General features: G+C 52.8%; 1 protein-coding gene across 12 annotated transcripts in view; it reads left to right on the forward strand.

Annotated features, from left to right (window-relative positions):
- The window catches only part of EBF3 (EBF transcription factor 3), a 117,894-nt gene that overhangs the window by 77,127 nt on the left and 15,767 nt on the right, over nucleotides 1-25,000 (forward strand). For 5 of the 12 annotated variants that reach the window (XM_037804455.1, XM_037804458.1, XM_037804456.1 and 2 more), the window contains exons 7-10: nucleotides 3,329-3,410; nucleotides 6,715-6,859; nucleotides 12,197-12,327; nucleotides 12,830-12,956. In XM_037804455.1, the coding sequence (XP_037660383.1) occupies nucleotides 3,329-3,410; nucleotides 6,715-6,859; nucleotides 12,197-12,327; nucleotides 12,830-12,956 (485 nt within the window). Of the gene's footprint in view, nucleotides 1-3,328; nucleotides 3,411-6,714; nucleotides 6,860-12,193; nucleotides 12,328-12,829; nucleotides 12,957-25,000 lie in introns of all 12 variants that reach the window. The other 7 variants (XM_037804461.1, XM_037804459.1, XM_037804464.1 and 4 more) reach the window with 3 other exon arrangements.

Consider the following 25,000-nt stretch of genomic DNA (forward strand, 5'->3'; position numbering starts at 1 on the left):
GCCTAACACTACAATTAAAATGATTTTCATCAGATAGGGAAGCTCTGGCTAATCAGCTTCATAAAAGTAAATATAAATGAACTAATTCATAGCTTAAACACACAGAAATTGAGCAGACTTTGAAATTAGTTACTGCGGTGGGGGTTTGTCCCTTGCTGAGTGAAACCTGCGATGAGTTCTGGTTAAAATAAGCGATCCCTTTATTTGTTTCAGCTCCGTTTTAAGTGTCCCTGCTATGGCCCTTTGCGCCTCTGTTTCTGTTAGGAGTTGAGTGGTGGGACTCTGAAACAAAAGACGATGGCCAAACTTTTAACTGCCTCCATTGGGCACACTCCTGGCCTCGACTGTGTTCATGATAAAAAAAAAAGAATTAGCTAATTGTCTCTGAGGGGACAGTGGCCTTGTCTCTGTACACTGGGTCCTCCTGAGTTGAGAGCCGGAGCCAGCTGCAGCCAGCTCGCCCATGCATCCGTGTGGCATTCCTTCCTAGTCCCCACAAACTGCCAGTGAGGAAGCCTGATTTCAAAAGACCTAAGAGCACAGCTCTTACCGCTCTCGTGGCTACTGAGAACTTTCCGGGATCTTGTGAGCTGTCTCTGAGTGGAATATTGCTGGGGAGTTGCTAGTGATGTGCAGCAGTTTGTCTTCACTGCTGTCTTCCCCTCCTGCCTGGGAGAAACAAGTAAATAAAGCCCATATTTCAAGCTTGATTTACTCTGGTACCTACTGTGAAAGATGATGACTCTTTAGGGAAATAAAGACGGGGTCAGGGAATTAGTGTACATAATGGTCATTTTGATGATGGGCCAACAGATGCAACGAGACACACTGTACACAATTAAGCATAATGTACTAATGACAGGTTAGAATTTTTATCGCCTCTTTGCGATCGAGCTGCAAATCCATGTTTAGCAGTAATAAAAAGAGTTTATTGGTGCTAAAGGCAAAGATTTTCTGACATAGGAAAGATTTTTCCTTTCATAACAAGAGTATTAAATCCTTTGTGTACTGGAGTCTGGAAGTGAGATATGTAAAGTGGTTGTCAGATATTTCTTAGGAAAAAGCCAATTAAAGGGTAATTGAGTAAAGGATGAGAATTACCATTTGACTTCACATGTCGGGCATTCGATTTTCTCACCCCTCCCCAGACGTCCTAATGGTGCGTCTCGCCAAGCACTTCCTGTTTAAAGGCACGGAGCTGCCTCCGGACGACTGGAGACAGGGCCTGCTCACGCCCGGGGCGAACCACGCAGCTGCTTTCCAGGGGCGGCAGTGCGTCCTCGAGTTGGACATACCCAACGTGGGGCAGGAAGTGGGCGAACAGTAGCCCTGCCGGCCGTCCCAGTAACCTGGGAGGCAGGCAGCCCGGTGACAGGGTGCTGTGCTTTCATTTGTGTGATTGGGACCGAGCACTGAATAGTTTTTAGACTGCCTTTGCAGGCACTTTGAATAGAAACAGGAACTACCACCAGCCACCCCAAATGGGCGCATGTGACGTGTGCACCTGCTCCAGCGCCGAGCCCAGTGTGTCTGCCCGGGAGGCTCTAGGGCCACTTCTGCTAGTGACCGTCCAGGAGCCTGCCAGGCCCCGCCCACGAGGTCCCTCGCAGGGCAACACCTGCTTAGGAACCCTCTAGAACCACTCCCTCTCTCAGAGGTAAAAAGGTGAGCTGGCTAAAAGGACATCAAGGATGTCTGGAGGAAAAGAAAAGATCTTTCCCATTACAGGGAGGCTCCTGCAGACGGTCGCGTGCAGGTAGCTGGGCCCAGTGGCTTCCCAGGGCCGGCGTGTGCTCGGAAGATCAGGCGGGTGGTAATGTGTGGCCTAATTGCGCCGTGTGGCTGTCCCCGAAGTGAAAACCTAATTGCCTGACAGGACGATAACTTTGTGGCGCTCTCACCTTGTTAGGCCCTTTCTGATGCGGTTCAAATGCAGTCTGGCCGCAGGTGTGCCTCATTTACCTCTGCAGAACGCGCGGGGTTTAATTGCACAGTGGTTGTTAGGAAAAATTGGTGGGTGGAATATCAAGTGACTTACTGTATGCGGATGGCAGATGGCGTGAAGCACTGTGAGCGGACGGTGTAGGTGAGGCGAGGCGAATACAGTTAGGGGAAAAGTCTTAGTCCATCAGTCCTTTTTATTTTCTGGAATTGTGATTGCCAACCAGGAACTCTGAACGTGAGCTTGAGCTCAGTGACATCATGGGACACTTTGTAAAATATGCAGAGTCCCCCGATAGCACAGACTAAATCTAGAAAGAGCTTGGAGAAGATTTTTGGTGTCAGCGTTTTTTGCTGGATGGTAGGCTAAGACACCTAAGGAGAGGGGCTATGTCACAGTGGGGACCCCCCCACTCTGGCTCATGCCGATGTGGCCATCTCAAGTTGAGACTGAGGTCGTACAGGGGCAAGACCCCCACTTTCCCCGTGGCTGGCGTGGCGGCCTGGTTTCCCAGTGTCCACACATCCAGACTGTAAGGGGGGGCGTCTGCCTTCATCTCTGAGCACGTGGGAAGGAGGAAGACAGCGTGATGGTGCTTATGTCACGGCATCTTAATTCACCATCAGGGCCCCTGGATCTTCACACCCCAAAACACAGTGGCAGGACATGGTGAGAAACAGAGACTGCCCCACAGGGGTCTCCCCTCTCCTGTCCTGGGTAGTGCCTGCTGCCCCCTGCTTTCTGCCTAGGACCCTACCAGGAACCGCCATATCCCTTAAAAGCCCCTGGAGACATTCCACAGAATGTCTCCTGACACCTTAAAACAACACCCTGAATCCTTTCTTTTCTCAAGAGTTGTACCTGGTGTAACTTCCAAGTTCTATTGAAAAGTACGTTTGCTTGGGCAGTGATGCCCTCTGGGGTTCTAATGGCCAGATGAAATACAGGCATCCAGTTCACGTTCACTTCTGAATAAACAACAAATAGTTTTCTCAGTATTGGTATGCTCTGGGACATATCTGTACTAAAAAATGATTCATTGTTTATCTGGAGTTCAAGTTTAGATGGGTGTCCTTTATTTTTATTTGCTGAATCTGGCAGCCCTGTCTGGGGTTGTGCAAAGACCCAGGCAAAAAATGGCATCGTCCCAAGTCACTATTGTTAACAAACGTGGAAATCCAAAATGCTAAGGCAGACGCAAGTCTCTGCTTTTCGTACGTGGAGCTGTTCTCCGCTGCCCCCGGACTCGGCTGCCTGACCCTGCCTCTCTGTGTTTTCTCTTAATATCGCCCCTCCCTCCTCATCTTCCATTCAAAAGTTTCCTTTAAAAAGTTTGTCTTTTTTGTATGATAAACCTAACAAGTATCTGTTTTTGTATTTTTATAGATTCTTTCTAAAGTTTTTCCTCAAGTGCAATCAGAACTGTTTGAAGAATGCAGGCAACCCTCGAGATATGCGAAGATTCCAGGTACACATCTTTAAAAGACACGTGCGGTGGATTTTTCATATGAAATTTGAATTGTCTGAGTTAGAAATGGTTAGAAAAGATTCTTTGGTCCTTCAAGGGCTTGGGAGAAAGCCAGAAGTGGTTCATGCAGTAAAGAGTTTAAATACAATGCTTTAAAAATGATCTGGTGTCTTAGGAACCCAAGTTCCTCCAGGCCAGCCATGAGCTGTCCCAGCTGAAATTGGCTCTCAGGACAGGGCCAGCTTTGGCTCCTTTCCCAAGGTGCGCCTCTCAGGTGGGCTCGCGCCGTGGCCTTGCTGGGCCGGGGGCTGCGGCCTGTCCCCCAAACAGCATCTGAGCCAGGAAGTTATGGGAGTGGGGCTGCCTGCGACATCCCCTCCTGCTGAGCCTGCTAGGCATGCTTCAAGGGGACCTTCACAGTTCTTTTGAAGTACAGTCCTCCTAGCATTAGCATCTCATGTAGCCCCCGTTTGCTCGGTCGCACTGGGAGTCCATGCTGAAGATCTTCTTTTAGGGATTCACTTATTTTTAGTGGGTGGAGTCGTCACGCAACCTGTCGGCTCCGCTCCGCATCCTGGCTCTCTGCTCGGCAAGGAAGCTGTGCCTGCCTCCGGCCTCCGTTCAGATCCCAGAGCGTCTTCCTGGCTCACCTCCCCGCGCCCCGAGGTCCGCACTGGACTCGCCTCCTTAGTTCGTGCCTGTTGCTGGACTGTTCCTGGGCCCAGGAGTTCTGGAGGAGGGAGGACAGGCGCCGGCAGGGCTCAGGGTAGATGATGACAGAGTCCGTGCTTTTCTCGCCTTCGTGAGTGATGAGAACATGGCTTCCAACGGAAGGGTCCCCTGCACGCATGATGGATTATTTTGCTACTTTCGATCATAAAAATATTCTGGGCGGGAACACCACGCTCTGCTGGCAGCCCCCGCCGGGGCGGAATGCAGCCGAAGTGGCGGCTGATGGAGACGAGCGGAGGCCCCCGGGCTGCCACTTTGGACGAGTCACTGGGATCGAGACCTTTTTTTATCGTCACACTAGCCCAAAGTGTTTTTCAGAAGTTTACCTTGTGCTCAAGCCCTTTTGCAAAACCCGCGACATGTCTCCAGGCCCAGCCAGCCGGTCAGAGAAGCCGGGGTCCTGGGAGCACCCCAGTAACGCTCTGCAGTTGGGGAAGTGCTTCTTCTGCACAGCTGGGCCACGCGTCCGCTTCTCGGTCACCGTCGCTTCCCAAGGCCCTGGCGATATCGATCCACCTGAGAGGGGCGGAAGGTCACAGCTGGACTGCGCGGCTGCCTCTTTGTCTCGCTGATGAGTGAGCACACCATCAGTCACAGGCCGTCGTGGGTCCACCCTGGAGCCTGCGGTTACTAGAAGGACTTCCTCTGGTCTCTTGAGCTAATCTCCAGGCCTCGCGGAAGGTTTAACTGGACTTAACTGTGCATCAAGGCTTACCCAGCATCCCCGCTGCTTTCTGGCCTCACCACCTTTCTCTCAGTGCCCTGCAGGGCTGGCCCAGGACCAGAGGCCAAACACGGCTCGTCTGCTTCCTTTTAGCTGAACTGCGCCATTTTCCCTCGGTGACTGACCCATATGCAGAAGATGGAGAAAAGACAGTGCCTTTTTTATTTTTATTTTTCTCTTTTCTTGTTTCTTTAACGTGTCATGATCTAGGAAGTTAGAAAGGATCCAGTCTGGGCCTCACTGTTTGTTTCGGGCCTTAGCCTCACACTCAGAAGATGTGTACAGATCTTTTTTGACCACCAGGGATGGTAGGGGCACCTGGGTGAGCCGAAACAGCCCCTCGGTCCTCCAGGCCGCAGCACCCAGGCACACAGTGAGAGAGTCCGTGCCCCCTCCCCTGTGGGCTGCAGTGAGAAAAGAATATGCTGGAACCTCTGGAGCTGGATTGGGGGCAGGGGCAGCAGCACTCACAGTGTCCCAGGGAATACTCACAATTCCTGGGTGCAGGTGGGCCTGAGGGTGTCAGAACCTCAGCCGTCTCGGCCTTGCCCAGAGAGTGGGCACCATCAAGGAGGTTGCTCCTGATGAGGGAACTTTGGGGGTGACAGGGGCTCCTGCCCTTGCTTCCTGATTGCCTACAGGGGCCTGAGATTTTTTTTAAAAAGTCCCTTATTAGACAAATGTGTTCACATGGAAGTGGGTAGCTTTGGCTTTTCACAGTTGATTGTGTATGGTACGTTTGGACGTGCCCAGAACGTGCAGGAAAGCCGCACGTTGCCCGGGACCCCGTCTGGCTCCCGCCCACCTGCTCAAGCTGCACGTTTCTCCGTGAGGTGGTGGGTCATGAGGAGGCGCTGGCCCTCTCCGCTGCCCCAGGGACCTGGCCGAGTCCGCCCCAATCATGGAAAAATCGAGACTTCTTCCTTCCCCAATCCCACCAGACCTCCCAGCTCTGCCACCCTGGAAATAAGACTCCGTGCAGCCCTACCCCTGTTGTAGGTTCCTGTCTCTTTGGTCCGTGATGGGGCACCACGTCTGGGATCGTGTCGTGAAGTCACCTAGAGGGCGGCCGCTGAGGGGTGTGTTCCTTGCGCTCTGTCCCCGCGGTAGCTCTAAGTGGAGGAAGGCTGCATCCATCACCTCCTCTCTGGCCGCGTCCTGAACTGGACTTGAGAATGGGAGCCCCCGCCAGAAGAAAGGACGACAGTCCGTTGGCTGCCGGGGCCAGGAGCCATCCCAGCGAACTTGAGCAGGGGGTTTTCCTGCAGCGAAGACAGTTTCACTATTCGTGTTCAACTCTGTCTTTTCAGATGCAAAAAGTTCATGCTCAGACAAGAAATGCAATTGCAAAATTGACCCTGAGCTCATTCACTGATGGAACATGGGTTCTAGGGGTGCCTCTGATTTATGAAGCCTTTTTTGGGGGCAACTTGGAATCTTCCCAACTCTTTACGGGAGGATGGTCTCCAGTGAACAGATTTTAATTAGATAAACTATCTAATCAATATGTGAGCAGATCAGTCAAAACAGCAGCTTTAGAATGAGTGGCTAGAGGGGTGTTTCTGCAGCTAATGGCTAGAAGAATATTTCTCTGAGTCGAATTCACTTGTTAGCAGAATGGGAAAATAAACTGTAATTAGCGTAGCAGGTTTTGAAGAAAAACAGTCTTGAGTCAGAACAAAACCAAACAAAGTCCACCCACCACCAGTGGCCAGAAGAGCTGTGGAGAACTTCCAAAAACCAGTGCTGTTTCCCTTTGCTCTGCGATAGTTACGATTTCATTTTGCCTAACAGGTGGCTGTGCTCTCCTTTGCCAGCTCTGTTTTCACGTCGCCTTCGTCTTTGCAGGTTGTCGTGTCGACAACGGTCAACGTGGACGGCCATGTGCTGGCGGTGTCCGACAACATGTTTGTACACAACAATTCCAAACACGGGAGACGGGCCCGCCGCCTAGACCCGTCAGAAGGTACGGCTCCTTCTTATCTGGAAAATGGTAGGCACATGTTACATGTCTTTTTTTATTTGCAATGCTTCTTTTTCTTTGCACCATCCTTTCTTGTTGATTCACGTTGAGTTCCTGTGGTCGGGTCCGCGAGCCCCTTGGTGGCACCTCGTTTTCCCTCAGCCATGGCAGGGGAGGGGAGAAGGGCCCCTCTTTCCTTCCTCCGCTCCATCGAGTAACTCTGCGTTCCCACTCGCCTCACCTGCCGTGGCCTTCCCTTCTTTATTGGTTTGTTTGTGTCTAAGCTTTATTTTGCGTACAGATTTTCTTGCAGTTTTCATTTATTTGGTTTTCTTTTGGCTTGTCCTCAGCCACCATCTGAGGCTCATTCCCAGACAATTTGTGCATGTTTTGGGGGACAGCTACCAACCAGAGTTGACTGTGCAGGTTACTTCCTGTCCCTGGATGGTGTGTGTGAGAGAGAGAGAGAGAGAGAAGGAAAAGGAAAACCAGCCTAAATGTTTTTGCCAAATGCTTCTAAGGGATTGACTTTGTGTTTTGCTTGTTAAAAGAGAAGAATTTTGGTAAAAGTCGTAAGTAAGAAGAAGTGTTCTTGGACCTTTAATCAGAATTCAGAAAAACTCGGATGCGGTGGGCCTTTGGCCAAGCCCTTCGCTCCATGTCGTGCTCTGTGCTTCTGCATGGCACCCAAGATTCAGCACACCCCCTTTAAAATAAGCTCCATTTTCCCCTATAAGACATTTCATAACCATCACTAGATTCTGACCAACGTGAATTCATGAGAAAGCAGTATGTTTTCTTGTTTTCTTGTTTGTTTTAAAAAGTGAAACAGAAGAGCGTGGTTAAATCTTTTAGAGCAAACAGCCCATAAAACTAAACGGTTTTAAGACAAATCCCTCTACTGCGGTCAGGCCCTCGAGAGCCACACACGAGGCACGCTCGGGAAAATGAATGAAGCCTGTGCAGATTATCCGAATGAAATATGATTCAGGCATAAGAACTGGAAGACAATTTATGAATCTGCTGTGGTCTACAAAAATAAACTAATTTGTTTTTCTACGTTAATGACTAAGGTATAAGAGAACAAAAATATAATAATTAAAGGTCGCCCTGGGCACCGAGGCATTAGAGTCTGTGACGTGTTGTTTATCTCCTGCCTCTGCACTGAAGGTAGGTGTGTGTTTTGCTTAGCAACCATCACTAATGAGGCTCACAATTAAGAGGGTTGCCTCGTCGGCCCTCCGTTTCTGGTTTCCCCAGAGAGCCCAAGTCTGCAACGCGTGAGTTCAAGGGGCCCTATGGTGGTTGGGGTACAGTCTGGGTCCAAAATCAGCCTCTTCTAATGAGCTGTGATGATCTGAGCAAAGCACAAGTATTTATTTTTATAAGTAGCATGAAAAAGCATTTTACTGTAAGCAGAAGACATAGCATTTAAGAAAATAAAGGCCACCCGTGGGTACCTTGGAGATAAAACCCAAGCCATCAGAAACTATTTGAAGACGTGGTCTTGCTTGGGTTTTTTTTTTGTTTGTTTTGTGTTTTTTATTTTTCATATTTTTTCCTCAGTATTTTATCAATATCGAAACCAACTCAGTTCAACATCTCTGTCACAAAGGAGACTGAAATATCTTGCTCCACCCTGGAAAGTGACAGAGAATGACAAAAAGCTATCCCTATGCCAGGAGGTGGCTCTGAAAGCAAAGCATATACAGGTCTTCAAGAAAAAAGCATGTCGTAAATAGTAACTTTGTAATTAATGACCCAGTTCTCAAATGCCCTAAGGGAACAAAAAAAAATTAAAGATAAAAAAGAAAAGAAAAGCCAGCATGCACTCTCGAATGAAGACACACTCTTCTTCTGTGTCCCTCACTTCCTGAGAGAGTGGACGCTTAGGAAGTTTGTTTTAAGTCCTGGCCATTTCCCTCCTTCTTACCGGGGTGGGCTGGGGTGTATGCTTAGAAATCGCCCCGCAGTCTTTAAGGAAAAGTGCCCCCTAAGCCACAGATCTGGGCTTAAGAGTAGCTTCTCCTGGCTAACACCTCATTATCCAATCATCTAATATTCACCAGCAGTGTGTACACACTCACTGATGGTTTCCAAGTAAACTAATTCCCCCTGCTGCCGCCGTGGAAGCCTGCCACCCAGCCCTTTGAGCTCACAAAAAGCAAGGCAAATTATTTACAGTATTGAACACAGGCGAGGGGAAAACAACGCCTCTACCTCCCAGCCCGGCGCGGGGCGGGCGACCCAGGTTCTGATTTTCCCCCTTGTCCCTCTCGCCCCCTCTGGAACGACCCCAGCCCTGCCTCGGCCTGACGCGAGTCGTGCCCAGCGCGGGCCTGCAGCGGAGAAGCTATTTGCATGCCAAGTGGGTAATGCGGTTAGGTTTATGCAATAACGACAACTGAAACCAGGCTGCGGGGGCTTTAGCGAGTTAAAGGGAACAGATGGCCCTAGGAGAGGTAAAAGGTATAATCCTATCAGCTGGAGTATCAGCCAGCCATCTGGACATCCTAAGCACAATTACAAGACATTTTAGCAGGCAGAACAAAGAAGTCTTCACGAGGCAAGATTAGGCCTGTTTGAGTGCTGCAATATTGTGACTGCAGAGGAGCATGGCGAAGGCTGGGCATTACTCGGGAGAGCTGGCTGATTATCGGGAACCGGGCCGGGGAAACTATTCATTAACCGAATCTGGGACCTTGTGGAGGGACCCCGAAAGGAAGAAAGGGAAACCTTATAGTTGGGTCAACAACGTGGGTTTCGAGTGGCATCACTCTCACTCTCTGAAATCCTCACGTCCACGCGGGCAGCTAAGGCGAAGCATGGAGGGGCTTGGATGAGGAAAGCAGGGTAGCCGTGAGTGCCTCTTCTCCCAAGTAGGGTGACAGATGTGCCTCACAGCTGAAAAGCAGGGCATCCTAGCGCATGGCAGATCTGCCGGGGAGACACGCCACGCCTCCTGGCAGCTCGGGGCCCCGGGAGGCTGGGCTGCACGGAGAGCCCACAGACCTGCGTCCGTCTTCAGGGTTGTCTCCCAGAACAGGGCGAGGGAGCAAAACCAGGCCCACCCAGGGGGGCTCCCCCTCCCCAGCACACCAGCCAGGCTCTGCCGTCCTCAGCGGCTGTGCCCAGCTCCCATCATCTGCTTGAGTGTGTGGTGCACGTATATCATTAGATCTCGAACGCTGTCTGTGTAATTCATTTTGCCATGGTTCCCACTGAACACGTTTCTCTCTGTATGTGCATTGAAATGTATGCAAATACAGGCAGGAGGAAGATGGCTCTCGGCTGCTGCGGACGCCGAGGCAGCCCCGAGCTTGCTTTCTGCTGAAAAGCACCACAAATTCCGAGACGATGTGGGGTTCCACTGGGCCACAGCTGCCAGACAGCAGCCTCTTGTGCACGCAGTAGATCCTGGATTTTTTTTTTTTTTTTTTCTTTTCTCACCTCCAAAGTAAATTTGTTTACTGTAATTTTTTTTTTTTTTTTTGTGAATTATTTGCCATAATTGGCTGTGCTGATGAAGGTCACCCCCTTGGAGGAGACTTGTCAGTCTTTAGAGAGCTGATCCTTTTCAAATGCTCTCCATGCAATTAAGAAAAGCAAATGTCATTCGGAAGCCTCAGAAATGAAAATTTGTATGAACTTATTAGCATGAAGTCAACAGTGCTAGTTAAGGGCAAGTTCTCGGTGTGTGCTCTGCGCCTCTGCTGTGGAGGGAGATAGCCGTGGAGTGAGCAAATATAACCCCCTCTAGTCCGACAGCAAAGCAAACAAAAGGGGTGGCAGGCCTGCCTCGTGCTAAACAACAAGAGCTAATGGTGATTAACTAGACGGCTCCGCGGCTCTGCAGAGCTGCCTGGGCCTGCCGGGGAAGCTGAGGCATAGCACGCAGGCTTCTGGAAAACTCCCACTTAGGAACACGTGCCATCGGCTCAGACCCAGGGTCCAGAGGAGGCCTGACCTGAAGCCACACTGCCCAGGGCTCAAGTAGGAGGGACGGTGTGGAAAAGCTCCCCAAAGTGCCCTGTGGGCTGTGCTCTTCTCCAGACACAGAGCTATGGGGGAGCAAAGCCAGGGCATTGGGGGGCAGCCGGGGTGAGCCACGCTGGTTGACCAAGTGGAAGGACTATTTTTTGGACAGAAATTCAGAAGGGTGGTCATGGCAGTGGAGGAGTGCCAAACAGAGTGTGTGCCCACAGGCCTGGGGTGGAGACCCTCGCTCTGTGGCTCATCCTCACCCCCCCATGCCCACAGGGGGTGGCATTCCTGACCTTGGGGTGTCCAGGGCTTGGTGGGGGCAGGACCGAGGCTGGAGTCTCCCACAGTCTGGGGTGTGGTGTTGCCTGACAGCATCAGCAAGGCATGCATCCTGGAGGCTCATCGTGTCATGGCACAGGCTGCCCGTCCTCTGCACGGCCAGTGCCCAGGTGCCCGTTCACCCGGGGGCCCGAGGACAGAGCCCTGGCGTGGGTCCTGGGTGCTGCTCCTGTGCGTGGAAGTCTGAGTATCATGGACCATCAAAGGCAGGATGAAGGTCTGCGAGCACCATGTAAGAGGAGGGCTGATCAAAGCGCAGAACAAAGCTGGCCTCTCTGGGCCCGCGGCCCGGCCTGGCCTCCACACTCGCGGGCAGTGGCCTGCTGGGCCTCCCGCCGGCCTCCCCAGGCTGCGGCCGCCCCCTCCGCCGTCCCCTGCAGCGGGGCTGCCCCTGTGCCCGCCTGGATGCACCATCGTAATAAACTCATGCAAATGCGAGGACTCGGGAGACAAAGGGAGGTCAGGCCGGCGGTGCGGGGATTCCGGTCGACAAACAATACTAGATGTAAAATGTGTACCTTTGACAAAAGTATTAATATAGTGCTTTTGATTTTTTTTTCCTGATGAAAAGTGAAAAGTAGTAATTGTGGAGTGACAGAGGAAAATGAAGTTCTGAACCAAAAGGCAAAGTTCGCGGATGAAAAAACCCAACCCAATTAGCTGCTTATGAGGAATCGAAATGCAAGGCATTTGCTCTCCCATCTCCCTCAACAACCTTTTGATTGACTCTGCTTAGATCTGTACTGCAAAGCAGATAAATCGACATGCCATGTGCATGCGATGCTTAATCATTTGTAATAGTCATATTTGCCCTGACACATAATTTGCTATATCAAGCCGTTTTTTTTTTTTCTTGCTCACTAGTATTCCGCAGCTGGGCCTTTGCTTTATAAAACATTTAATAGTTTGCTTTAAACACATCAACATGCTGATCTCCGATTGCCCTTTGCGTGCCGCCCGGAGAGACGGCGCAGCCCTCCCCGCCGCGCGGCCCGGCGTCGGGGTCCGGCGCTCAGGGGTCCGCTCTCTGTCTTGTGTGAGCAGCGACTCCCTGCATCAAGGCCATCAGTCCCAGTGAAGGCTGGACCACGGGGGGAGCCACCGTCATCATCATCGGAGACAACTTCTTTGATGGGCTGCAAGTGGTGTTCGGGACGATGCTGGTGTGGAGTGAGGTAAGCCTGCGAGATGCGCAGCTTCCATCGGTGGCTGTGTTCGGGGATGGTGTCTGGACATGGGGCGCCCCGAGCCATCTATTGCCAAAGCACCCCCTTGCCCCCCAGTAGGGTTCATGTGTGGCAGTGGGCTCTCCAGTGGGCGACGGCAGGCAAGCCCCCTCCCGCCCCACCCTTGGGTCTGAGACCCGCCCTAGGAGGTCCCTGCGTACGCCCCGAACGATTAATGCTAGAACCATGGGAAGCGGGTAAGGGAGACATATGGTGGCAATTTTCATATGAATGATGCCTTGTGGCCTTTCCTGCAAACTAAAACCCGGGATCGTTTGCAGATATTTTTCTTAAAGAACATTGCAGATCCTGAGTCCCTGGTTGACAGCCAGGAGGGAGCATTCCGAGACGATGGTCCAATTTGTGCTCATTTTGGTAATTATGCCCAACTGGCCAGTGTCCGCCCCTCCTGGCCAGCGCCGCTGAGTGCCTGTCCGTGTGGTTTCCGTAGCTGATCACACCCCACGCCATCCGAGTGCAGACCCCACCGCGACACATTCCTGGAGTCGTCGAGGTCACCCTGTCCTACAAATCCAAGCAGTTCTGTAAAGGCGCTCCCGGGCGGTTTGTCTACACCGGTGAGTGCGCGTCTCCAGTGTTTACCGTAACTGCTTCTGCGGGGCGGATGGGGCGGGGCTCCCCGGGCCCCCTGGTTGCGGGGCGGGGGTCAGGGGTGCCCTCTCTGCCCGGGACAGGTGCGGCCCTGCCCGGCGTGGGGTCCCGGGCCCTGCCCCTCCTGACCGCGGTGGGGGCGGGGGGCATGGTCGGGGACACCGCCACCCCGCAACCGCGGTGAGTGCGGGTGCCGCCTGCCGGGCTCGTGCAGAGGGCCCCGTGCCCGCCTCGTCACTCGGTGCGGCTGCCCTGGGAAGCGGTTGCCTTTGAAACGGGGCTCAGGGAAGTTGTGGCATGTGCCCAGGGCCCCCCAGCCCGGAACGGGGGCCTCCTGTTTATAGCCGGGTCTCTCTTTCCAAAGCCTGGGGTCTCCGTCTACCCCCCAGCACTGCCCCTTCCTGCCGCCCAGGCTCCCTGGGGACCTATGTTCTGTGAGGACGCTGCTCACAGACGGCAGGGACAGGTGTTTGCCATCTTATGGGGTTTTCTATGATGCTGAGCCCCCACGGGTGCTCGGTGAACAGATCCGTTTAGGTGGCTGTTAGGAAATGCCATAAATAAACTGCATCTGAGGCCTGTTTGCATTTCGATTTCGAGACTTAGCCGACTCCCAGAGTGGTAACATATGAGAACGTTCTGAACGACGGGCAGCCTCCTCTCCACTCCACGGGGAGGAAAGACACAAGTTCTGGCTCTTGTTTACTTGTGGTCTTGAAGGTGCTTGTGAATTGAGTGGGTGACGCTGACCTGGGGTCCCCGGGGGGCTGGGGGGTGCAGCGGCTTCAGTGCTGGGAGCAGAGCTGGTCTCCGGGATGGGGTCCTCCCAGAAACCAGGGCTGCCGGGTGGGCTGCCGGGGCCCCTCCACTCCTCTGTGGGGGAAGGAAGTCAGAACCCACAGGGACCCGAGAGCTGGAACCTGCCCTGCCCGAGGGTCCCGCTCTCTCCCGCCAGGAGCCAGGAGCTGCCTGGGACCGAGCAGGAAGGGACCCCGCCCCCACCCCACCCACGGAGTCAGGTGCTGCGGTCACCTTGGAAGACCCAGAGGTGGAGAGGGGCCTGGCTCCTCCGTCTTTCGAGGCCCCTGCTATATTAGAAAATGAGGGCACATCAAAACAGGGCGACGAAAGTCAGCGCCTATCTTGAATGTTCACGTATACTTCAGCTCTTGCGCTGCACAGAACTGTGGAGGGTCTTGGGTCACCTGGGGATGGGCCAAGTCTGAACCCACCTGGGGCCGGGGGCCCCATTTCATGACCTGCCCCCAAGCCATGCACACGTGACCGTTTCCTGCTTATGCCCCTTGTCAGTCTAGTTTTGACCCAGCTCAGAGCTTCTGCCCTTGGACTTCAGGCTGGAGAGGCCATGGCCGTGCCAGGAGCCAGAGCCCGCCCTGCCCTGCTCGCTGCTGGCCATGGCACCGGCCGTGGCACTTCCCAGCCCCCCATGGGCCCTTCCATGGGATTTTTGTGGGGACCAGGGACAGCCTATGTGATGTGGCTGACTTAGGGTCAGGCCCTGGGTAGTGGGCGTCCACTACCCGAGGCTGCCGGGATTTGGTTTCTCTGGGGGTCCGTAGGAATCACGGCCCAGTCCTGCTTTCCTTAAAGGAATGAATGTTTCTCTTATCGTTCATGGATGGGCGGGCACGTGCCAGGCCTGCTGCCCTGTGTGGGTGCCCCTTGAGTCACAGCCTGTAGCCTCATCCTGGCCAGTTGTGCCGTGCAGGAGCACGTCCTTCTTGCTGTGTGTGACCCTCCGGACCTGCTGTAGCACGGGGGGTGTGTCCACCACCTGTGTCAGATCACACTTGGTGGCTGCTTTGGCCGGTGCCTCCTCGGACCCTCCCCTAAGTTGAGTTCTTGGTGCACACTGGCCTTTCGGAGGGGAGACCGCATGGCTGTTGTCACGAGTGGCGACTTCCCATCGGTTTGTACTTTTTTGAGAATAGGGCGGCGGGAAGGTTCTCCTCCCTCCTGTCCCTCCTTTGCTGCCACCCGCAGGGAATTCGGTTCTGAGTCCCTGGCACGAGCAGACACCGCGCAAGTGCGTTTGGAAACTGGGCAGGGCAGCCACCAGCTGGGGCCAGTGGCTGTCGGGGACGTGGGGCAGTGGTCACCTCCCGTGGCCGTGTCCCCTTCAGGCCCAGCGTGGCTCCCTCCTCTCCGTGGCGTTGCTGTCCCTGTTGGGGGGCCGTGGGGCGGAGGGGTCAGCACAGTCACCGACCCGTGGGAGCACCCTCAGGCCTCCGGGGTCCAGGCACCCCTTCTCCCGTTTGCACCCGTGGACATCACACCCGGGGCCCAAGTTCACTGGCCCTGTCCGGTGAGCGCTGGCGAGGTCCAGCCTCTCCCAGCTGGAGGTGGGCTTCTCGCCCGCCCCCCGCCCCCATCATGAGCGGGAATATCCATTTCAAACGCGGTGTAAGGGATCCGGGGGCTCGGCAGGCTCGGGAGCAGGGGAAAGGTGAGGTCGTAACCTGTCTGACCTGGAAACTTCTGTCTGATTTGCATCGCCCTGAAATTGACGGGGACAACGAGATAATCACTGGGAATTACGCTGGCCGCTGAAAGCCGAGCCAGCCCCCGCGGGGTTCCCAGCGTGGGCGCGCAGCCCCCCGGGGAGGGGGCCGTCCCCCGGCGTCTGGTTCCCATCAGTGTCCCCCGGGCCCGGAGGCTGCCGGGACCCCCTAACATTTAACCTCCCCGCCGCGAGGCCGCCCGCTGGGGGCTGGGGGGACCCTGCAGAAGACTTAAATGATCTGTTTACAGTGATGTGGAAAACAGCAGATTTTTCAGGACCAGACCCCATCAGTCAACCCCCAGTAGAGGCTCCGCGGCTTCCCTCCCTGGGAAGGGGGGGCGGCCCGGCCCCATCCGTCGAGGCCTTTTTGCCTGCTGCTTTCAACTGTTCTAAAGATACAATTACCTTGGGAGGCTGTGGCAGTTCAGTTGATTAGCACGGCGAATTAAAAGAATGAGTCACAAATGACATGTCCAGCTCCTCCGTACTAGCCCTTTGTATTCCCAGTGTACCTCACCCCTGCTGTAAGGAGGTCAAAAATTAGAGACAGAGAACAATTTTCGAGCAGCCAGCACTTAGGAGCAGAATTAACAATCACTCTGTATGTAATTGCCAGTTAATAGTAAATTGCCTTCTAGACTGTAAAATGCAATATAAACTGGTGGGCACCTAAAATTAAATTAATGAGATATTTGCTGCATTTAAAAGTGAATAGTGCAAATTAATAACTGAGTACAAAGCTTGTTTTAATATTTGTCTAATAGTGTATCATTTGCTTGTTTAATAATTAAAACAGTCCCCGATTATCCTACCTGAGAAACTCGGCTCATAGGCCAATTGAGTGGTTTCACATTCATAATTTCACCAGCAGAAACACATCAAATTGTTAAGAGTAATAAAAGAAATTATTTTTTAATTAGAATATAAGCATGGCGGTGTTATTCGATTAAGACAAACTGGAATGCCAATGCTTCTAGCTAAAATTATGTTATAGTGAAAGCTACTTGTACAGATACGTTTTCAAGTGTGAAACGTCATCCCGCCGACGCACGCTGCTGTGTGCTCTCAGTGTCCACGTGGTGGGAGGGTTTCCTGTTTAACAGAAGAGCTAGAGCTGGGAGCTGGGTGGCAGTGGCTTGACGTCAGAGTGGGCTCAGCTCACCATGAACTTTTTGTGCTGACCCCTCTCACCTAAGGGCCTGGCTGACCGTCCTTGTTTTCAGAGATCTCTTTTGCTCAATTAAAGAAGAGATCACAAATTACCAGGAGTTGGCATGTTGTTTGCAACGTGCCAAACCCAGGCACTAAACAGGAAGCTAGCAGCCGACAGTAAACACGTCCAGGGCAGACACGGGGGCCTGCCGGACGCACGGAGCCTGTCCCAGGTCTGCAGCACATTTGCCGGACGGACATGAAGACAATTGTGTTCTGCACACAGACATGCGTTCAGTTTCAGGCTCGTGAAACCGTCACTCAGCCACTGCTGTCTGTGCTCTTTCTGATACGGTATTTATGTTTTGTCTCATGTCTGAAAGTCAGAGTGCGCCTTAAAGCGGGCGCCGTGCTGAGGGGAGACAGCACAGCACGTCTTTGGGTGCTGATGTGGCCCCCAGGTGCACCGTTTCTGCGTCATGTGCCATCATTTCCTTGGCGGGCTTTGGCTGTTGAGCGCCACTCTGCTCCACGCTGTGAAAGGCGCTCGTGTTTCTGAAGTGTCTTAAAGATGTTGTGCGTGCATTCAGATGCGGTCCTGTCAACAGCGCTGTGCCGCCGCGGGGTCGATAGCACCCTTCAGCCACAGCCGCACAACCAGCCACCTTCTGGCCAGCACACTTCAAACAAATTACTTGTATCCACAGAGCAAATGATTCCTAATTGCCTCCCACAAATCATAGTATTTTTACTATGCTAAACCAAATGCTAATGCCTTCCTTAAACGTAAACCACCTGATTATTTCCATTATAAATTTCTAACCGCAGACACAGACACGGAGAACCCAATACTTTAATCGTGGGGGCCACGATTGGGGAAGGTTTTCTGTTACTCGGTCTGTGGGCTCCTGGGCGGCCGATGATGCCCGCCGCCAGGGGACCTGGCTCCCGGCTGCCGAGTGTCCGTCCGCCGCTCCAGCACCCCGGCGGCCACACTGGGCTCCCTGTTCAAACCCACCGGTGCGAGTGTGGCAGTGGAGGTCTGTCCCCACCACATCCCCAGGGATCCCCGGGAGGAGAGACACCTCGGCGTGTATTCCAAGCTGGTTACGTCAAAGAGTAGCTCAGAATGTGCATCTCCAACATAGGCCATCTCTAGGCTGATCCCCTGGGACAACATCCAGGGGATTTGTGATGGAAATGAAACTACTTCTATTCCCGGCCCAACCCCTCCATTGCTTTTGTCACCCAATTAAACACTGACAGTGAGAGGTGACCCCCCCCCGACCCCATCGCCCATGACTGGGCTGGTGTGATGCACCTGCTGTGCCCCTTCACCTGGCCTGAGGACATTCTGCAGGACCCCAAGGCCCTTCGGGAGAGCCACAAAGGAAAGGAGAGCACTGGCTTTGTGTCGTGCCCACCAGCGTGCCCCAGCACTAAACCAAATAAAGACAAGGTGACCAACACTGTGCTCGGTGCAGCTTTAGAGAGTGGGATCCAGGGTTCCCGGGGTCACTGCCGTCCCCTCTTTCCCGCCTTGAAGGCGGCCAGGAGCATGAGACACCGTTTGTGCTATTGCACAAGTAGCCTATTTGTTCTAATCAGTGACACCCATTTACTAGAATTGCTTAAAATGAACTATACCTCATACAGAAATCGCACATTTAGAGAGTTCCATTCATCATCTGAAAATTGAGGGCCAGTAAACTTTTCTGTTCCTCCAGTGGGATCATAGACATGCATCAAAATGTTAAAAATGATTGGTGAGAGGGAACTGTCACCCATTTATCAAGGAAAAGAACATTATTTGCTAATTTCCCAACCAGGCTGGTGACAGGGTGCTTCGTCTTTGGACCCACGGTGACCAGCGTGCCCTTTTCGTTATTAGTACAAGTCAAGCGCTTTTGGGCTGTTGCTAACAAGACACATTTGTCTGTCATCAGAGAGGGCTTTATTTTTTTTCCAAGTGGCTGTGACCAAATCCGCGCCCTGCCTTCCGATTGGCTGTCCTTCTCGGGGCCGCGCGAACCCAGGAGAAGCAACGCGCTGATAAATCACGAAGTTTTCGTGTCAAGGTGAAGGTGTCGACTCTGCGGCACCAAACCTGACAAACGCGGCGTGAGGAGACGGCGATTCATCTTCCCAAAAGGACAGCAGGGCCATCTGGGTCTCCGGCAATAATTGCCGAGATGTGGACGAGGGGGCAGGCGGCCTTCTCGCCATGGGCAGGGTCCCACGTCCCCAGCTGGCAGACGGCGAGGGGGAGAGGCAGAGCGGCCGGAGAGGGTCAGGCGTGGGGTTTTAGTTTGCATTTCCGATCGGCAACGATACCAGGTTGGTGAAAACGTGGAGAGGGACGAAGGGAGAGAGTGTGGCATTTTGGGGGCTCTTAACAATGAGCGAACGGCCATTCAAAAGCACAGCAAAATGACCACGAGAGAAGTGCATAGTAAAGCAGGGGTCACAGTAACGTGTAAAAATAAACTTACACAAAGACTCCCGTAGGCCAAAGACGAAGACGTTGGGAAGATCAGAACCCAGATTTCCAGTAGAGAACCTCAGATGGAAGAGTGTGGTTCTCTTGGCCAGGCCTGGGGTCAAATAGGTCACTCTGGGGTCACAGAAAAAGAGCAACAGAGCTGAGTATTACTATCGTCTCTTCTTTCGGCTCCACGGTCACTGTGGCCACAGGCCTCTCCCCAGACCCATTTGGCTGGACGCGGTGAAACGCTGGGAGTTGACAACGTGCGTGTCTCCACCACGCAGCTGGGAGGCTGCACCAGGAGGGAAGGGCCAATCGTGCTTTCCCTCTAAACCTCTGTTTCCGGGAGGTTTTTAGGCCCATCCATCCACATTTGTTCCCAAAAAAGCATAGACCGTTATTAAGTACTTTGAAAAAGTGATCATTTGAATCTGTTGGACCATTTTTAATTTAGTGGTAGAAAATACGAAATGAGTGATCTTGAACTTTCTTCCCTGAGAATGGTTTTTAAATAAAACAACCAAACGAAAGGGTGTTGAGTCAACATGTGACTGTTTACACTAAAAAGAGATGTTCTCGGATGTTCTTAGGGAGCATTTGGGATAACTCGGTTCCACAAGGGATCTGAGCACATGTGCGCCGTAAGACTCATCACAAGTGTGTTAAATTTTAAACACAGAGGCTCCCGTTGAGACGACAGGCTACAGCAGAGTTCGGTGAGTGTTGGTGTAAATCGTCTTAGGAGGAGATTTCTTAAAGGTTCAGTGCCGTGCAGCTTTCTTTCTCTCCCCACCCTCTGCATGCCGCCCTGTGCTGCTCTCTCGACGTGCCCCCTTTTATGTCTTGCACGTCGCCACCCGGGCGAGACCAAGCCTGCGTTGCCAGCCCCCCAGCCCCCCAGCCCCCCAGCCCCCCAGCCCCGAGGCCACCCGCACTCCAGGCATCGGAGGACCCTCTAGGAAGCCTGACGACAAGAAACTGAGCAGTTGGATTTGGGGAGATTTGGTGAAATTCCTTCTCCATCCTTTCACCCCCTTGACTGGACCCTCCTCCTGCCCCCCCTTTGTCTCATGGGGACCCAACGTATCTCAACCCGAGAATGGAGGGGCTGGTGGTCCTCGGCACCGCGTCCCCCCACCCTCATGGCCCAGGCACTCAGGGTTGGTGCTTTTGCAACAATGATGGCTCTTACTCCTGATTTTGAAGACCTGTTCCATGGTTTTCTGGTTGACGAGTTCCCCATGCAGAAACATCCCAGGTAACGTTTTGGGCCCTTGGCCTTGGCTTTTGAACACATTCCGAAGCCAGGGGTAGGGGCTCCCCAGTGTTGGCTTCGAAGGGCCGTCGTGATGACGGTGGTTAGGTGACCATGTCACGCCATCTTGCACCAGGCTGCGGTGTACCCAGACTGAAAACGGCCACGACGATGCCTCTGTACTTGCCGTCGGGTAAACGGCAGTTGTTTCAGAAGTTGACTTGGCGTCAGAACCGAAAGGCGGAGAACATGTTGCTACCATCGGTTCCCTCCTGGTGAGGTGTGGGGGTCAACGCGGGCCCTTGGCCGTGTGGAGCTGCACGCTGGCGTTTTATGTTCACAAGTCCGTGGACAGAGCTCCACATTCCACCGGATCTGCTGTGTTGGGGAACGCCCATACCGTACACTGGTTTGGTTGCAAATTCCCTTTCTCACTACCCCAAATTCCAGGACCAACTGTCTTCTCTTTCCTCTGTGCTTGGAAAATGTTGGCTGATGGGAATAACCTCTGAGATGCGTGGTCACGTCCGAGACATGATGTTGAGGCTCCCCGTCGGTGTGGTTTGCAATCGGTCCATGGTTCCTGATGTCGGGTGTTTGCCGGGTGCTGTGTGGGCCAGTTCCTTGACTAGACACTGCGGGCGACTCAAGAGGGAGGGGACTATCTAGGACCCAGGGGCTACGCTTGGGGGAGCAGGAGTGGGTGCCACGGGGGGCCAGTCCAGTGCACGGTGGTTTCCTGGCCATGGTAAGTGTGCAGAAGCTCCCGACTGTCCAAACTGCACTCGGGAGATGCCTGATGGGCACACCACAGTTACAGCCCGGCGTTGTGGGAATGAAACAGGATATAAAACAGAAATTAGTAAGACTATCATAGTGTACTACCCTTTTAGAAAAGGTGAAGTTCTATGGGCAAAGGGACAGATGAGGCATGATGGGATGTCATAGGAGAGTCCCTGAGAGGCGGTGCTCGGGTGGGCTGTGGGGCTGTTGGGCGTGATGGCTGGGCAGGCGCAGCCCTGGCGGGGCTGGAAGGAAGGTCAGACGAGGATGTAGTGGGCTTCTGTTCCCAGTGCCACCTGGGACCTGAGGGCCCCGCGTGGAAACAGGGCTACTTTACACGAAACACATGATCCCAAGTCCCGAGTTCCAAGGACTTTGCTTTGGGGGATGTCAGTATTTACATTTATCTTGGTGACGTCTTTAAGGGGTCTGCCTTAGAACTTGCATTTTCTTTTTCAGCCTAAAAAACCAGGAGTTTAAGAATTGAAAGGGGCAATATGGTTGCCCCCTCATCCCAAGTCAGCCTTCACCCTACCCCATTCCTCTCCCCACAGCTGGTTCGGTTTTGTCCCCACGGCCGTTGCCTGTGAGCCTGCCTCAGCCATCTCACTGTCTTGGAAGCATCTTTGTTGCTAAATAACATTCAGACCACAAAACCTATTTCCCTCACTATAGGCACCATTGGCACATGTATTCTAATTCAGGTGAGAAACGCTTTATTGAGCTATTCTATAAGGTGTACATTTAAGTGGTTTTCAGTCTGTCCATAGAGTTTTGCAGCCCAACTCCAGAACGTTTTCTTCACCCCGAGAAAAACCCCATCCCCGTTAGTAGGCACTTTCTGTTGCCCCTGGTCCCCTCAGCCCCAGGCAACCACTGAGCTGCTTTCCGGTCACTTTGGGCCTGCCTGCCCTGGACAGCTCACGTCAGCGAGGCAGGCAGCACGTGGACCTGCGTACCTGCCGCCTCTCACTCGCACGGTCTTTGCCACATCTGTCCACGTGGTAGCATGCATCGGTGCTTCATTCTTTTTTGCTGTCGAAAAATATTCCATTGTGTGGCCAGACCACGTGTTGTTATCCATTGACCCATCAACGGGCATTGACTAGGGCAGGATGCCCAGCGCTGCTATGGACAAGTTTTTTGTGGACACGAGAGAAACATTGTGTTCGCTTTTGTGTCTCAAAATTGAAAATGCCAGGCTTTCCTCTGCATTGCCTGTTATTTTCAAGCAGCCCCATGGTCAAGAGCACCTACTTTGCACTGTGCACGCAGTAGGGTGGGCGCTGGGAGGGTGGCAGGGCTCTCTGGCACAGTCCTACCTTCCAGGAGGAGGACAGAGCCCTGGAGGGCACGGGTACCGCTGGAGCGTGCTCCCACGGGGAGTGGGTGGGCTTTGGGAGCACTGGAGGGGGAGCCTGCTTTTGTCCACAGACAAATCGGGGACACCTCCGGCCTCAGGGGTGAACTGTGCAGCGCTTGCTTCTCTGCTTACCTCAGGTGTGTGTAATCTTACACTGGTTTAAAGTGTGCAAATCCATTACCTGGGCTGCTTTCCCACAGAATGTGTTTCCTGGTTAGTTTTTAAGCCCCGTCTCCCCAAAAATCTCTTAAGAGGGTTGACAATCCAGGGAAACTTAATTTTTCTTTTTTTTTTTTTCCTTCAAGAAAAGGACAACTCGTTAGATTGCGCCGGATCTTTTTATTGTGCTGACAGTGATTTTAATTCACCAGCTTCTTTCACTTTGCAGTATTCTTCTCCACTTAGAGATGGAGGTTAAGGTGCTAGAACAGCCTTTGCGAGAGGACACGAGGGCTCCAGGATGGCCAGGGCCATCTCCCAGCCTGCGAGCCGCCGCCTGGAAAGCACCAGGGGCAGGAGGCCCTCCCAGAAGTGAGGGACCCCGATCCGCCCGTCCCCTGGTTCCCTCTGCCGGGGCCGGGCGGGGTCGGTGTCGTTTCCCCGTGGCTATAAAAGCTGCAATCCAGTGTATTCTTTGTGGTGTGTAAACAGAATTGTTTGAATGCAATCCAATAGTTGTCAGCAAGGGTATTATTTTGGGAACAAGGAAGATGAGCTGTCCCCTTTTCTGTCTGGTGTCACAGCACAGTGCCGCCGTCCGCTGCCAGCCGGCGCTGAATGGAATGCAGTCCCTGCGCACGGGCCCTGCTGGGCTGCCCGCGTGAATACCGGAACAGAATTCCCGGTACCGGGGAGGTGGTTCCCGGTTTCCAATTAGAAGTCAAGTGTGGCACCTTTCCCGTTCTTAGGAGGACACTCAGCAGGCTGGAGGGGAGGCTGGAGAAGTTCGGGGTGCTACCTGGGCTGACCCCCAGCAGGTCTCAGCTACCCCTGCTGGGGCTGGGGGCCTTGTGGCAGGGAGCACCATACGGGGGGCAGCCCAGGGTAGACACGGACTCTGGGTCTTTACGTCTTCCTGCAGGCCTGGCACCTTCCGGTGACGGATGCCCAGGGCCCCCCACGGCCACGTGCTCCCCACGCCAGCCACACAATGCCTGGCTCACCCCGCCGAGTTCTGTGATTGAAATTCATTGCCAAATTTATTGAGAAATTAATGAGAAAAGCTGCAAAGTATTGACTTTGAGAGGAAAACACAACTCATCTTGAATGAGGAGGAAAACGCAGCAATAATTTAGCTGCTATTGATTTGGCCCTGTCCATGTATTGATCTTCATTTTACAATATTAATTTGCACCTGCAATCGGCTGCAAAGGGAACCGATTTCATTTCGTGGCGGCGTTAATGTGCAAAGCATTAGCTGCTCTTAAGAAGCGGGGGCACAGCACGTCGGATTGGAAAGGCAGATGGATGGATAGATAGACATCTTCGGCTGTTTTTGCTTGTTACCGAAATAGACTAAAAATTAATTTTTTGTCAGACAAAATATGAAAGCAGAAACCCATCTGAAACACGGCCCTCCTCCCACCCTCACAGGCCGCTTTTCATCCGTGCGAGGAGCCGTCAGCCGCCTGAAATTCCAGCCACCCCTCATCATCATGCCCAGATCAGTTCAAAGTTCATGAAATTTCTATGAGCATTGATCTCGCCCCATTGATTTTTTTTTGCAGCAGATCTTTGAAATTTTAATTTCCCGAGCATCTGAATTTCTTATAGATGAAATGCACTTGGAGGAGACAGTTGATGATAAAGTGGAGGACTTAGCATCATTTTAAAGCCGAAAAAAGGGAGGAAAAAACAGGCATTTGCAGGCTTCGTATAATGTTTTTGAGGTGAGATGATAAAGGTACCCTGATGTGGGGGAGGTATCGGGGTGCAGGGGAAGCCAAATATCAATTTTGTTTTCTGTGGCCACACATTTTTAATGCAACTTTTTATACAGTCATTTTTGAAAGAAAAGCTGTCTGGAGGAACAGTGGGGCTGGGAGCCATTCTTCACTGCGCAATCGTTTGCTCACAGCAGCAAGTGTCACCTGGTCAGGTTCACCTGGTTACTTATCAGTGGGACATTTAATAACCTCAAGGTGATATAATTGCTATTGGCATTTTTCCCCCTTGGATTCAGCTGGTTAATGTGTAAACTACTTGTCAGCAAATAGCACTTTGTCACTAACACCCTCTAGAGGAACGTCTCTGTATTGAGCAATTTAATTTTACTTTATTTAATTTTTACACATTACAACCTGTGTTCGTTCAGGCACACGGAAGGCTCGCTGCCTGTCGGGGCAGGGTTTGGGTAGCCCTGTTGGTAAAATATCCTATATCTTATTTAACATTCCCCATCGCTTTAATGGAAGCCGGCTCTCGTCCCTCGGAAAAGGAGCTGCAGAT

The sequence above is a fragment of the Choloepus didactylus genome, chromosome 15 (genome assembly GCF_015220235.1).
Source record: "Choloepus didactylus isolate mChoDid1 chromosome 15, mChoDid1.pri, whole genome shotgun sequence".
Taxonomy (NCBI): Eukaryota; Metazoa; Chordata; class Mammalia; order Pilosa; family Megalonychidae; genus Choloepus; species Choloepus didactylus.